The sequence below is a fragment of the Bactrocera latifrons genome, unplaced genomic scaffold (genome assembly GCF_001853355.1).
Source record: "Bactrocera latifrons isolate USDA-ARS-PBARC rearing strain unplaced genomic scaffold, ASM185335v1 scaffold_92, whole genome shotgun sequence".
NCBI classification, from domain to species: Eukaryota; Metazoa; Arthropoda; class Insecta; order Diptera; family Tephritidae; genus Bactrocera; species Bactrocera latifrons.
Genome location: NW_017537623.1, coordinates 289676 through 304159, shown reverse-complemented (window position 1 = coordinate 304159; position 14484 = coordinate 289676). Strand labels below are relative to the sequence as shown.

At 36.8% G+C, this 14484-nt stretch overlaps 1 protein-coding gene across 1 annotated transcript in view; it reads left to right on the top strand.

Annotated features, from left to right (window-relative positions):
• Window positions 1–14137, top strand: part of LOC108977594 — a 49269-nt gene extending 35132 nt beyond the window's left edge. The window contains exons 4-6 of the mRNA XM_018947335.1: window positions 49–143; window positions 207–470; window positions 12537–14137. Coding sequence (XP_018802880.1) covers window positions 49–143; window positions 207–470; window positions 12537–13598 — 1421 coding nt within the window. The 3' untranslated portion in view covers window positions 13599–14137. The remainder of the gene's footprint in view (window positions 1–48; window positions 144–206; window positions 471–12536) is intronic.
• The last annotated feature ends 347 nt before the right edge of the window (window positions 14138–14484 follow it).

Below are 14484 nucleotides of genomic sequence, written 5' to 3'. Positions count from 1 at the left end.
CATCAATTTCGCAAAAAATATTTATTGTATGCTTTTTCATCCTCGCAGATATTTTCCGTCGCCTAAGCAGCCAAATTTGGCCATCAACCGACGAATTGGGCGCCTTCGACACCTCGAAAGGCAACACAACTTCAACTGTGAAGGTACCGTTAATTACACAAGCATATCTCTTTAATTTGCAACTAACGCTTCTACCGCTAATTTAGGTTGTCGATGGTCATAAGGTCGAAGTAAATGAAACCGTTTATGGAGATGGTGATAATCTCTTCAAGGTGCGTTTGGTCAACATTCGTCCGCTCGAGTCGGGCGAAGACGTTGCCGAGACACCGGACGCCAAGGCTGGAAATCCTGTAACATCCGCACCGAACAAACAGGATGACGAGAGCGAATCGGATGAACGTCGCGAACCGTTGGAGAAGAACTCTTATGAGAATGAGATCAAACACAACATCGACGATCCCGAGGTAAAATATTAAGCGCTGGAGCAACTTTGCAATTAACGCAAATAAATCTATTAATGCAATAACATTGTAAAGTTTTGCATATTTTCATTTTGTTTTTACTATTTTCAAACAACTAATCTTTTCGGCAAGTGTAAAATTCTGAAACTAATTTGATTTTCTTCGTTGCTTTGTTCTATAAAAATTTCAATATTTTTTCGATATACTTAAACATATCTACATTACATTACCTTTGACTATATTTGCTGACACATATGTGAAAAATTTGTATTTCTATATGTGTGTACTTATATACAACATATACATATATATATATATATCGAATATGATAAAATCTCAAAAAGGCATTTACGAAAACTACAATTTTTTAAATGCATTATTTAGTGGCTTTTATGGTTTTTGAAAAAAAATAAAATAAAACAACAATTACTAACATGTATGCTTGTATTGAATTCTACAAAGTTTTACCGCAACTAATATTTGTATTATATATTCTAAAATATATATAGCTACTTAATAAAATATATAACTTTGTATAGTTTCATAAAAAAAAAACGAAAACGATTTTATTTTTATATGAATAAAGTTGTTTGTATTGAAGTTATTTTCGTTTATTTTCAAACTTGTAAATATGCTTTTGCTGGAAAATTAATTTAAGGCATAACCGTGGGCATAGCTGATATGCATACATATGTACATATATACATACATTTAAGGCATATAATAACATATATACAATATACAGAATATATCTAATATTTACATGGCTGTACATATGATTGAGCCGTTAATAAATATAACAAAACTGGTTTCGGCATAATTGGGTAAAGGTAAGCTGTAAATAGACTCATAACTGTAAATATTAAAAAAAAAAAATTGTTTTCGAAAACAAAGTGGTGAGTATTGAGTAGCGTACTAATATTAGCAAGTTCCAAAAATACACTGGCCTACTCAGGAGAAAATTATTTTGTAAAATTATACATTATTAAGTCACCAGAAAATAACTTTTTAATAATATTTGCATAATGACATTTTTTGGAATCTGCGAATTTTTTACTACGTAGCACTTTAGACTAGATTAGATAAGTAAATGAGGAATGCACCGCCACACAACATCTCAACTTAACTCAGCAAATTGATAAATTCCAAGCTACTGCTAAGTGCTATTGGGCCGATGTGATGCCTAATTGGAAACATGGGTCCAAGGGCCTTTATCCTGCGTCTACGGACTGCTGTTCAGTAAATTTTGGTGTTTCAGACTACAAGTTGCAGAAGCAGAAATTCGCACAAGAAGCTAGATCCATGTTGAATAAGTGCTTCATGAGCTTACAATGGCCAGTGTAGAAGGCGACGAGTAGCCTCAGGTTTTCCTTTGGGAGGTTGACTACATACCTAAATCTTTTAAGGTTGTAACCACCTATTAGCAACTTGGCATAGGGCAAGCATAGGAGTTGTTGCCAATGCTTCTCTCTACCTACTGCTTCATCCTTGCGGAGCAGCACTTTCATGGTGTGGGGACCAACCGCAATGAAAGGTTCCGGTCTTTCTATGTTGGTGAATGCTGCGGAGCGCGCAAGCTCATCAACCAGTTCATTCCGGCTATACAGGCATCCAATAAGGTGCATTATTTTATAATCTGATGGACTATTCAGTCGTTCTATACACTTCTCCAATAGCGCTTTGATTTCGTACGCGGAGAACGTCTTGAGTGCCGCTTGACTGTCGCTTTGTATAGCTACGTTCATTGCGACAGTTGCGTTGGAGGTTTAACTCTACACACCGACTTATAGCAAAGATCTCCGCGTGCAATATGCTCAGAAAACTGCCCATAGGTATTTGGAGGTTTTGTGCGTGGTCCTGCGACTCGTGCACCAATACCTTCCGACGTTTTCGAGCTGTCGGTGAACCACTTAATTGTACTCGGAATTGTCCCACTTGGCCTTACTACTGGGGGCAAATTTAAACTTCCTAGTAAAGTTACCCCTTTTGATAAAGTTATCCCGTGGGAGAAGAGACACTGGTATTTCACCACTCAGCTTCTTCATACTTTGGGAAGAGATTACTTGACTTTATTACTGTGTCATATTTTTCTGCTGTCATTTGGAGCAGTGTGCGCTTGGCGACTAGGCGAGATGGCTTATGTTCGACAACAGTCTTCCTTACATGTTTTCGGGAAATGCGCACTACTACATTCGACTTTGAATTGTCTTGATTTGTGAGTATGTTTTGTTGACTAAGTGAGGTGATATGCTCTGGCAATATCTATCCATTAGTTGAGGCGGTTAATAATCAATGTCGTGTTTACCAAGATATGTCCATCTCAGTATCGTAAAAGCAAGGTAATAGAGGAGGAAGTTACAAGAGCGTCCAATGAAATATGTAGTCGCACTGCATTTGAATCTATTGGACAGTGTCTATTGACAACACTTAACATTGCGGCGAGATTGACTTTTCTAAGAACCAGTAGTTGGGAGGACTAGTAACAATTCACTCGGGTCTAGAATGATCCCGCAGTTGCACAAGTTCCGGTTGTTGAGTAGCGCTTGTTGAGCTTTTGGAGTATCGGCTGGCTTTAAATTGGTTGTAAATGAAGAAAGAGTGTCTTCCCTAGTAAGCTCATCGGCTTTGCAGTTTTAGGCGATTACGCTTTGACCGGGCGCCCATACAAGTCTAATATGAAAGTTGCTTGAAGTTATTCTTAATGAGGTCGCCGGTCACCTCCTTCTCTCCGTCTTAACTACGAGTCATGTAGAGAGGACTGTTGAAATTTTTTGATAATATTTATTAGTAAATTTAAAAAATTTTTTCAGTAATGCACTATACATATAGAATACACTCAAAAGCTTTATAATTCAGATATGCGAAAGTTAATGGTTTCCCATATGAGAAGTGAGTCCTACACCATAGCATTGGGTTTGTTGGAGTTGCATTACATTTGTCGGACGATTAAGAAGGAAGCAAGCTTCTAAGTAATTTTGACTTAGAATTTATATAAATTTGGGCAAATCATATGTTTCAATTATATAGACATTAAAAAAGTTGTATTCCTAAAACAGCTGATTTTATATAATTTTAAGATCAGAAGTTTAAAATCCTTTCTAATATTTGTAACAGTTATAAGAAGAACGAAAAATAACTTTTTGCTCGAAATTCTTTTGAGTTGTACATGTCGTATGAGTAACATTGCAAAACTATATTAGGGTATTTTGGGTGTGTCATGTTGTATGAGTAACAATAGTACAAAAAAAAAAAAAAGTGAAGAAATGAATAGTATATCGCTATGAGTGATCTTCATTAAAATATATATATAATATCGCTAATTTCTTCAACACTATATACATTTCTTCAACACTATATACACTTATAATATTTCTGCTAGGAGCAACCAACTAAGGTAGAAAGCGTCAAATTGAAAGGAGTCATTGAAGCGACACGAACTTTTCGCCAGCCACCTTGTGCTTGTAATTTATATTTTTGATTGCGCAAACAATTTCAAAACGGAAAAAATGTTAGCTATCATAATATGAACATTGTATTAAAGTCCGTTTGCTATTGACGGAAAACATTAGTCAATAGTTATTTTTTAATTTATTAGAAAGAAAAACGTTCTAAAAGGAAGGTGGGCGCGATATTGCTGTATTATTGTATATTGCTATACACAAGTAAAGGTGGCTACACATATCAATATATATGTAGCAACTGATTATATATCGATATTTATGGAATGCATCGTTTGGCAGCCGTTATAAAAAATCAAATCAAATTTGTGAATCCCCTAATGACAGCATATTTGTAGCTGAAATTGAAAACATAGCTCTAGGTGTAACTGTATCGACTAACTTGACTACCAACAAGTACATATATGGGAGAATATGTGTTTATATAACTACAAGGTCTTGAACATCGCGAATATTCGCAAATGCATGCGCGCTCGTGTATGCCTATGAGACCCAGCACCGACCGACGACTCAGGGAAGGGCTTGTTTGCCGCACACACGCATCTATAGACATGTGTATTGGCAATTTATTGCCGTTCGCTGGGCAAAACAAGCAAATTGTTTCCATATGACGGCTGCTGGCGCAAAATATCTGCTGCGTTGTTTTCTGTACAGTTAATATTTATGGCCATAAATATGAAATGTCCATTCGCACAGCGACAAGTACAAACATAAACAAACATAATTCACATACATAAATATACAATATGTGTATATTAGGGTGAGCTTATCAAATTCATGCAGCTGCATTGCTGATAAGGTTGCTTACAGACTCCAGGAAGCTGGACAAATTAAGAGTGCCAAGAGAGATATTCCGACTCCCCGCTTACTTTGACTGTACCCTTATAACACAGTGCCGCGAAGGGGAATGCCTAGTGAGCTTTTTCATAATTAGATCGAAGTTCGAGGGAAATGCTGGAGGGGTAGTTTTCTGTCGACAGCCAGCCCACTATAATGGCTTTCAGGCAGAAATGGCAAATGGCAACCATCAAGGTAGCAGCAGCTGGGCTTCTCCCAAGAGTGGCTGCTTTTAGGAAGGTGTGCATCCACTTCGATAGCAGAGCTGCTGTAAAGGCTCAGAACTTGCTGACTGTGAGCTTAGAGCTTTAGTCGCTTTAGACCGCATTAGTCGTATCAACAAGCTTTTTCCATATTAAATTTGCCTAGTCACAGCGGTATCCTTGGAAAGTATAAAAACGATGGCTTGCAAGATATAAACCGCTATTGAAATTCTAACAGGGCTCCCATTCTTCGGGACTATGGACCTCGTGAGAGCTCAGTAAATCTTGATTTTGTGGTGTAGTGAAAGTCGTCGGAGAGAGACAGAGTGAAATGAAGAAGGTCCACTGAACTGTTAGCTCTTAAAGTTCGTCCCAGGTGGACACTATCACAATGGAAATCACGCTGTAAGCTGAAGATGGGATGTAGAGGGAAGACGTAATTTGTCAAAGATTAGATGAAAATATCTAGACAATTTGCCATCCACTGTCAGACTTAGGTTCAAACATTCCTGTAGCTATGCTTCTAGTGAACCCAGCGAACTTAAGATGGAATGAAAAGAAAGGATGTAATTTGTCATTTGTCCAAGTTGGAATGAGGAAGATAAGGTAGAAATATCTAGTAACTGTCTCATCCACTGTCCAGTTTTCGCTGTCTAGTAGACGCCCGACCTGTTGTCATACTTCTAGCGAACTAATGATGTGATGTAGAATAGGGACTCAATTTGTCCAATTTTGAAAATATCTAGACACTTTCTTGTCTTCTGTTTAGCTTTCGGCAGACTTAGGTTGAAGCATCTAGTTTGTCATATGTGCTTTTCACGAACCCGCAAAGCTAAAGATGGGATGTAGACAGAGGACGCAAGCACTCATAGTTGCAATGAAGAGATAAGGTGGAAATATTTGAACACTTTCTTATCCAAAGTTCAGTCTTTGTCAGACTTAGTTTGTAACATCTCTGTTGTAACACTTTTAATGAATACGGTGAACTGAAAAAGGGATGTAGATGAACCCGGCGAATGGGCTGGTGTTGACACTCAATTAATTTGTGGTAAACTCTAGGTGTTTTGTCGACATACGACGGTCTATTTGATCTGTATCTAGGCGTTGTGACATCACAACGGAGAAGCAGACAGTTCGCCGTTCCCACGACAGTCGGGTCTACATAGCCGAAATCAACTTAAATTTTTTATGCGGCCAAGGACTGTCAACCCAGCAGAGTTCTGATGCTACAACAACAACAAGAGCAATGGAATTTTTCGCGCCCTCACAAGAAATCACATTATATACTAGGTTAACCTAACCTATGCTTAACCCATGACTCGCTCAGTTAGTTGTCTACTCACCCTAATGCATTTGTATATATGTGTGTGTGTGTTGCTCATAACAACGTCTATGTAACAAAGCCATACAGCTAGATAAAATGTGAAAAATGTAGGTGTTGCATGCCACAGACACTGTAAAACATAAAAATGATTTGGTAAGCGCGTTTGCTGCGCTGTGAGTCCGCATCAGAATCCCTTAAATGCTGCCAAAAGGTCAGCAAATGCAAAAAATCAAATCAAAATTTGCTGCAAATAAATATGTGTGCGCAAAAAAACGAACGAAAAGGCTAAAAATTTCATTTATGCCGAGATTTCAATTCAAGTGTTATTTCATATAAAAATTCGTTAATTTCAACAGTGATTTATTCATGCAAATGAGCAAATTCAAACATGGAAAAATTAGTTTTTTTTTTTTGTAAATAATCAAATCTTTTCAAAAGCAACTGTGAACGCGTGTGACATTTAATGTCATTAAAGCGGCAAAAATGACGGCAAAAAATGTATAAATTCTATATTATTTTGCTACATTAACGGTTAATATTAAATTAATGTGATGTGTTTATTATGTATGCGCGAAAATACCGTTAGCACATATTTGCTTGCTGATTGGATTATATATATACACGCACACACACGCACACACACACACACATTCCTAATGACATAAATAACTCTTTCAGCAAATGAAGGCTTGTTTGTATATACTATATGCATATGTGTGTGTGCGTGCGTGAATGTGTTGGCGAAAAAACAGGTGAAAGAATTCTAAAATATTTGTATAATTAACCATCCACGCCGCGGTAATTTGGAATATGCGGTGAAAAATTTAGAATTTCATTTTATGTACTTTATTTTATTTTTGTTGAATTTGTTGTTGCTGTTCGTTTTTTTGTGACATTTGGTTGCAAATTAATTCCGTTTTAATGAGTGTCATTCATGCTTCGTACGATAATTGCGCATTTACTTAGTACATTTTCATTTGATAATTTAATAATTCATGGCATCGCGCAATTTTTACAGTAATTTTTGACCATTTAATTGCTGGCGATATTTTTTCTGCGCTCACGGTGACATTATTTGCATAGAAAAAATGGTAATTAATTTTTAATACGTCATTTGTAATTGCATTCATAATTAAAGCATTTCATAGTAATATTTTTATTACTGTGGCTTTTATATGTCATTGCTATAAATTAGTATGCTGCATGGCCACGAAAAAATTATTAATATTTGGCTCGCTAAAGGGTGTATCAATATGGGTGCTTTGAAGTGGAGAGAAAAATTCATAACAAGTTAGAGGGAGAGAATAACAGAGAAGTGGTAAATCCACCATCTTGACAGTTAGTCAGAAAAAAGCGAACAGCCCGTTGCGATCGCCGACAGCCCGAGCGGGATGGTATAGTTATCGTAAATGGAAGAGAGAAGCGAGAGGCATATGTTGACAAAAAAAAAAAAAAAAAAAAAAAAAAAAAAAAAAAAAAAAAAAAAAAAAAAAAAAAAAAGATGCAGAAATGCATGAGTATAAAGAGCTTCAGAAGCTGGCCGACAGTGGAAATGCTCAAAAATTCTACAAAAATATGACTAACAGAAGATTTTAAGAACAGAACATACTTATGTAAAACCTCCCGAGGCAGCCTGTTGAATAGCAGTGAAAGTGCATGCATCTGCTCCGTTTATGAGCAAGTTATGATCGCTTGAAAGCATACCCATACGGGATCATAAATGTGCTCTGTGCAATCCAAAAAAAAAAAAAAAAAAAAAAAAAAAAAAAAAAAAAAAAAAAAAAAAAAAAAAAAAAAAAAAAAAAAAAAAAAAAAAAAAAAAAAAACAGGTGGACTCAACAATCTGCGCTAAATACCGTGGTATGAGCTTTTTTGTATTGTGTGAAAAACTTAAGCCCATCATCAACAAATTGATTGTACTTTATGAGTGTGGCTTTTGACGTGAAGAAGCTTCTATCGACCAGGACCATGCATCAAATCTTAGAAAATACGCGTGGAAAGAAGATCGATACACGCAACCTCTTCGTCAATTTTAAAGTCGCCTACAACAGCACGAAAAGGAACTGCCTCTTTGCCGTTATCTTTGAACTTTGTATCCCTACAAAAGCCCCTGTGTAAGCCGAAGTTGATCAAAACCAAAAGCTCCGTCAAGATCGTAAAGAAACTCTCGGAGCCGCGCGATACCAAGCGAGGTTGCAGACAAAGAGACTTTTTATCATGTGACTTCTTCAATCTATTGTTGGAAAAAAATAATACGAGTTACAGAGCTAAAAAGAGAAGGTGAAGCCTTCTGTAAATGTGATGATTTTGACAAGGTTGATCTCAACAACCACGTTGTTGGTTCTACTTTTTCCAGACTGGATAAGGAAGCAAAGCATTAGCACCAACAACAGTATCATCCTAGAAATCCCATGCAGAATCACTCTTGCTAGGGAATTGAAAAGCAAAACCCTCTCTCGACGAACAAAGACAAAATTCTACAAGTCACTAATCGTTTTCGTCCTGTTATATGGTGTAGAGACATGGACAATGACTTCGTCCGATGATGTGTTCCATAGTAGTGTTCGAAAGAGAGGTTTTACGGAATATTTAACTCCCCATCGTAGCTTCTTCGAGTAATCTGATTAGCACCAACTTTGCTGAAAAGAATTGCTTAGCAATATGCTTTGGTATAAATTATCAAGCAAAAAAAGGTTTAACAATAGAAAGTTGTACTCCCTAATATCACTATTCAAATTGTTTGGGTGTTTTTAATACTTTGCTTATGAGCAAAACTGTTGTGTTATTGTCAGCCGATTATAGGTGGGTGCGGTTCAGGGTCAACGTAGCCCCAGTATTTAGCATTGATCTAAGTTAACCCGTATTGCGCTCACTGATGTGCATTTGCCTTGTGCGACATCAGAGTAAGGTTGTTGTCAGTATCTGCTGATATATGCTTTGACGAGTAGAGGAATGTTGTCAAAACCACTTGAGTAAGATTTAAATATTCTACGACGATTATCTACGAGAGCTTTTTCAGTAACGATTTCCACATACATTTTATCGTGTAAAGGAAGGATTACAGGTTTTTTCACTTTGCTCAGTTTAGATGTGATCTTAACTAAAGGACCCCAGTATTTGTCTCCTATCTATGTCTCAGTAGATGAGTACTGTGATTTATTTTCTACCGAAAAAGCAGGTAATTATCGTTTAATTTTTCTTAGTTTTTCCATACTTTTGTAAACCTGCATAGAATATAATGATATTTTTCATATTTTCCGGCCTAAAAGATTTATCTCTAAAGATCATTTCTATTATTTTGTCAGTGTGTAATAATATTCATATAATCGAGAAATATATGATTGATCATGTGAAATAGCCTGGAAAAGTCAAGTACTCTTAGAACATTGTAATCCTAAAGTAATTTTTGGTTGATCCAGGTCCAGATTCATGACATTTCGCCATTTAAACCTAAGTATTGTTATTGTTGTATATATTGCGGATCCTAATTTGTGTAGTATAAGACAAAGCTGACAGGATCAGTGGTATCTCTATGCCCGTGAATTTAGCTATCAGTGACATGGAAGCGAGAATTCGGTTGTTTTAACTTTATTGTGTTGCTAACAAACTACTCTCAGTTTCCTAAATTTTTCTTTTAATAAAACTAAATAAAATCTATCTATCCTTTTATATTAATGTGAAGTGAAATAGATATATTACTATGGGTATAGTTATATTGAGAATTATTTACTTCCAAGAAGAAAAAGTCTGCGCAGAGAACGGCTGCTGCAAAAATGAAAGTAACCGCAAAAAAGATTTATTCTTCGTAAAACGAAGAAGTGTCTTGAATTTATTTAAAATAATTCTTAAAATACAAAATATCTCGTTAATCTCATAAATATAATTGTTGTAGCATATCCAGCTTCATATTTTTTATTTTTTTTCGCAATGAAGTCGCATGCAATTTTGCACACGTTTTATTGTGCAAAAGCCGCAAATCATCAATATTTGTCTTTTATTTTTGTTGTGATGATTACGTCCAAAAAATGCCGGTGATTAATTTCAAAAAGAACGATATTTTTATAATTCCACGAAATCATAACGAGAAATGGGTGAAAAAGCAACTAAAATTAAAATTGCTCTCAGCTACGCTTGTAAACATGCTTGTAGCACACCGACTTGTAGACGAACATACTAAGTATGAATTTGTCAATATTTTTGTTTACATATACACCAATATGGATTACGCATGCCTACCCAGTAGAGGCTGTGCTAAATTGGTGATGGTTAACTCATAATCATATAATTTTGTTCAAAAAATAATAAGATATTGTTCATAATTTTAAAATTCTTAATTTATTTTTCAAAATCTATGTCATCCCCCTTGGCCTCTCTACACTTGTGCCTACGTTTGTTGCAATCCTCGAAACAGCTGTTAAAGGCAAGTCAATTTCCGTAATAACATTGAACGTAATTTAAGTTTAATGTCTTCAATTGACTCAAAATCTTTTCCCCGGAGCAGTCATTTGAGTTCGCTGCATCGTCAAAAGTCACACGGCGTACACGACATCTAGATAATCGAAGAAAACTTTTACCACGATATTCAGCCAATTGATCCTCTATTTCCTGGTCGTAAGCATAGATCCAAGACTCATCGCCAGCAATAATATGTTTCATAACATCCTGGTAGTCGAAAAACATTGTTTTACAAACGTTAACGCGACCCTGTTTTTCGTAATATTTAAGTGATTTGGCACTTATCGTGCTTTGACTTTTCTTAGGGGAAAATGGTCTTTCAAAATGGTTTCCACTGCTCCATTACGATATTCCTACGATCCCAGTGAGATCTCGTAACTGTTAATCGTTGCTTCTCAAATACCAATTCTTTTATTTTATTGACGTGTTGGTCATCAGCTAATGCTAATTTACATCCTGGACGTGATTCGTCGTCAACGAGTTCTCGACCATCTTTTAATATTTTATAACAATACCAATTTGATTTGAAAAAATTTGATTCCGCACACAAAATTTATTAGAACATGATTAGATTTCACGCATCCGAAAGGTCTCCGATTGCACGTTATGTACTTCAGAAAGACAAGCGTATACCAAAAGCTAATGATTATTTTGATGTGACATATGGCATAGATGTGACTGACTGTCATACCAATCAAAAAGAAAAATTTGTGAATAGGTTTTCGCATGAATTTTATACTCAAAAGTCTTACTATTACAAAAAGTTTCAAAACCTAATGCTTTCCCTGCTGGGTACAACATAATAGCGACAAAGCACTTGTAAAGTGATCTGTCGCTTGAAACGTCATACTAAGGTGACAGCTAACAGCTAACAGCTACCAGCCAGTGGCATAAGTTACTATACGACGCGACTGTGGTTAGCACTTGGCGCGTAGGATTTTTGAAATTCTTGACTGTTCAGGAAATATGGTAATTCGGCGTCGTTGAAGGTGACTCACGGCAACGCAGCGGAATCTTAATGAGTAATGCCTAGAGTATTAAGTGCGCTACGCAAAAAATTTGCTGAAACAATAATAGAGAGTGCAAATTGACTACAAGTATAGCTAACAACAATAACAAAACAAGTAAGAGCAACATTGAAGCTTTGTTTCATGACTCAAACCTGCTAAGAGCGGGTTTTTCAGACGACTGCGTTAGAAGTGTATTTGAGTGTATAGTATATTTGAGGTTTGAGAGTGGTTGCTTGTGAGCTCTGCTGAGCGTAAATATTTTTTTTTTTTTTTTAGAGCGTAGGTTTTGTTTATCAATAGTGAATTTGCGGTTTTGCTGCCCATATATAAAGAGTGGTCGCGCTGGTTTAGCAATCATTCAAGTATTATACCATAAACAATAAGCCAACTAGTTTAAGTCTCGATTTCAATTTCATTGTGTGAGTATTATTTTTAAACCAACTAATTTGCTCAGCTTCTTCATACGCTCATTCGCGTTTCATTTAAGTTAGCCTACACTAACCTAAAACTAAACTAAAACTAACCAAAAACTTACCTAAAACTAATTGAGTTTTCCAAAATCTTTTCTTATCGTTTTATGCACACACACATACACACATTGCAAATGAAATTTCAACTATAATTTCAACTTTAATCCCACATTTTGGCACATCAACCGTTTTCTTGAATCCGCATTGTCACCACCACCTATCAACGCGCTGAACACTCGCCGCTTTTCCACCCGCACCACACGCTCATATGGCATACAATACTCTTGACTGCACTGCGCATTCAACACCGATCCCCAGCCACTAGCGCAACTCATACAAGACACAATGTTGCCAATAACAAATGAGAACAATGCCGCCAACTTAAATGCTGCATTTGTTACAGACAATAGTCTTGAAGCGGCAGCTGGCAAAGGAAGCGCTGAACAGAGTTCGGAAGAAGAAATCGCCGAGGTAGTTGAAATAGACGGAAATATCGAAGCGGAAACCAATAAGTCTGTTAACAACAGCGAGATAAAAGCCGGCATGGAAAACCTCGAAAATACTACAATTGCTGTGGAGGAGCTAACAACAACAACGACAACAGCAGCAACACCAACGACACAGGATGCTGTTGAGGACGAAGCGCTTACAATTGAAAATAATGAGGAAACGGCAGCGAATAACAGCCCAAATGAGTCATCAAATACTGATGATGATGCCACAGCGGCAGAAGCAGCAGCAACTGAAGCCGTAGTCGTATCAGCCGATGATGATGCAACTAACGTTGAAGAGGACACCGCCGCCAACGAGTCAACCACTGAGACTGCGGATGATTTGCGTGCTGAATTGGATGAGGAAAATATTAACGAAACAGCTAGTGGTAAAACAGCCGGAATCGATGAAGTAACTGAGCTGACGAAATCTGCTGATGATTCGGCTGAGTGGTTGGGTGAAGATGCGGCTGTGGCTGCGCCGTCTGACGCCGGCATTGATGAAGTTGACAACGAACCAAATGAGAAACGTTACGCAAATTACGCAAACAACAAGAATCGTGAAGATCTCTCATCATCCGATGACGAAGCGGAGGGCGACGAAGTGGAGATGAATCCCGGTTTCGACTCGGAGTGGGGTGACTTGAAGGCAGATCTGGCGCGCGCATCCAGTGAACAAAATGATTTGAGCAACGACATTGATGCCTACGATGCGGTGCCGGTGGATTTGTCCAATGACATTGCCGTCAATGATATAGCAGCGCAGAATCCCGATTTGGCCGTAAATCCCGATGCTGAAGTATTCGATGTGAATGCTTTGAAGAATCCCGGCGCCGTGCCGATGTTTGAAAAACTGACCATTTCGGAGCCGGCCAGCCCTGCCAAATAGGTAGTTTGCGCCCTTGGGTCGCAGCCTAAATTAGTGTTATGCATATCTAGTGCCAAGCTTTCAGCAGTACATTTAAATTGGCTGTTGCGAAAATTTGCGAGATTTTTAGTTTAAGTTTAAAGCTTTAGCAAACTATTTACGAATTTTGTATAAGACTTCCCGCTGTTAGGACGCCGCAATGCACTCGTGCGCCGTGTGGTTCACCGCAGCGCTCGGTTAATATGAGTCATGCTCCAAGATTTCTAAGCAGATCTAAATATATTGTATTTTATTGGTATCTAATTAAGTAAAAATGTGCATTGGTGCAGTCAAAGCTTTATGAGAGTATATGTAAGCATTATTTAGTATTCCGCGTAATTATTTGTATGAATTCTGATGAAATCTGTATTTACAAGTCTTGCAAAATGCCTTAATATAATACTCATCACCTGTTGCATATTCTATATATTTTATAACAGTTACTTATATACATCACAGCGCATTTAAAATAATTGTTTACACTTGTTTCAACTAAAAAGACTAAAAGAAAGCTTCATACACATTGTGTTTTTAGATTTTACACTTATTTATATATACATACATATACATAAATATATATAAAATATAATAAATTAAGATAAGAAACGAAATATATCTGTGGATAAGCAGCTTTATATTTTCTAAGAAATAAAAAAAAAATATGCTGGTTCAGAACATTTACGCTCGGAAAACTACTTGAGATGAATACCCTTCTAGATCGGTTACATTCAAAAACGCTTCTTCCACTGAAGTCAAGATCAAGATAATTATGTCTAATAATTTAGATTCTAACGGGCATGAGGAAAACGTCTTAAGGGATTAAACCTCGGAAATGTCGAAAACCACATAATTAAATATAATAAATCAA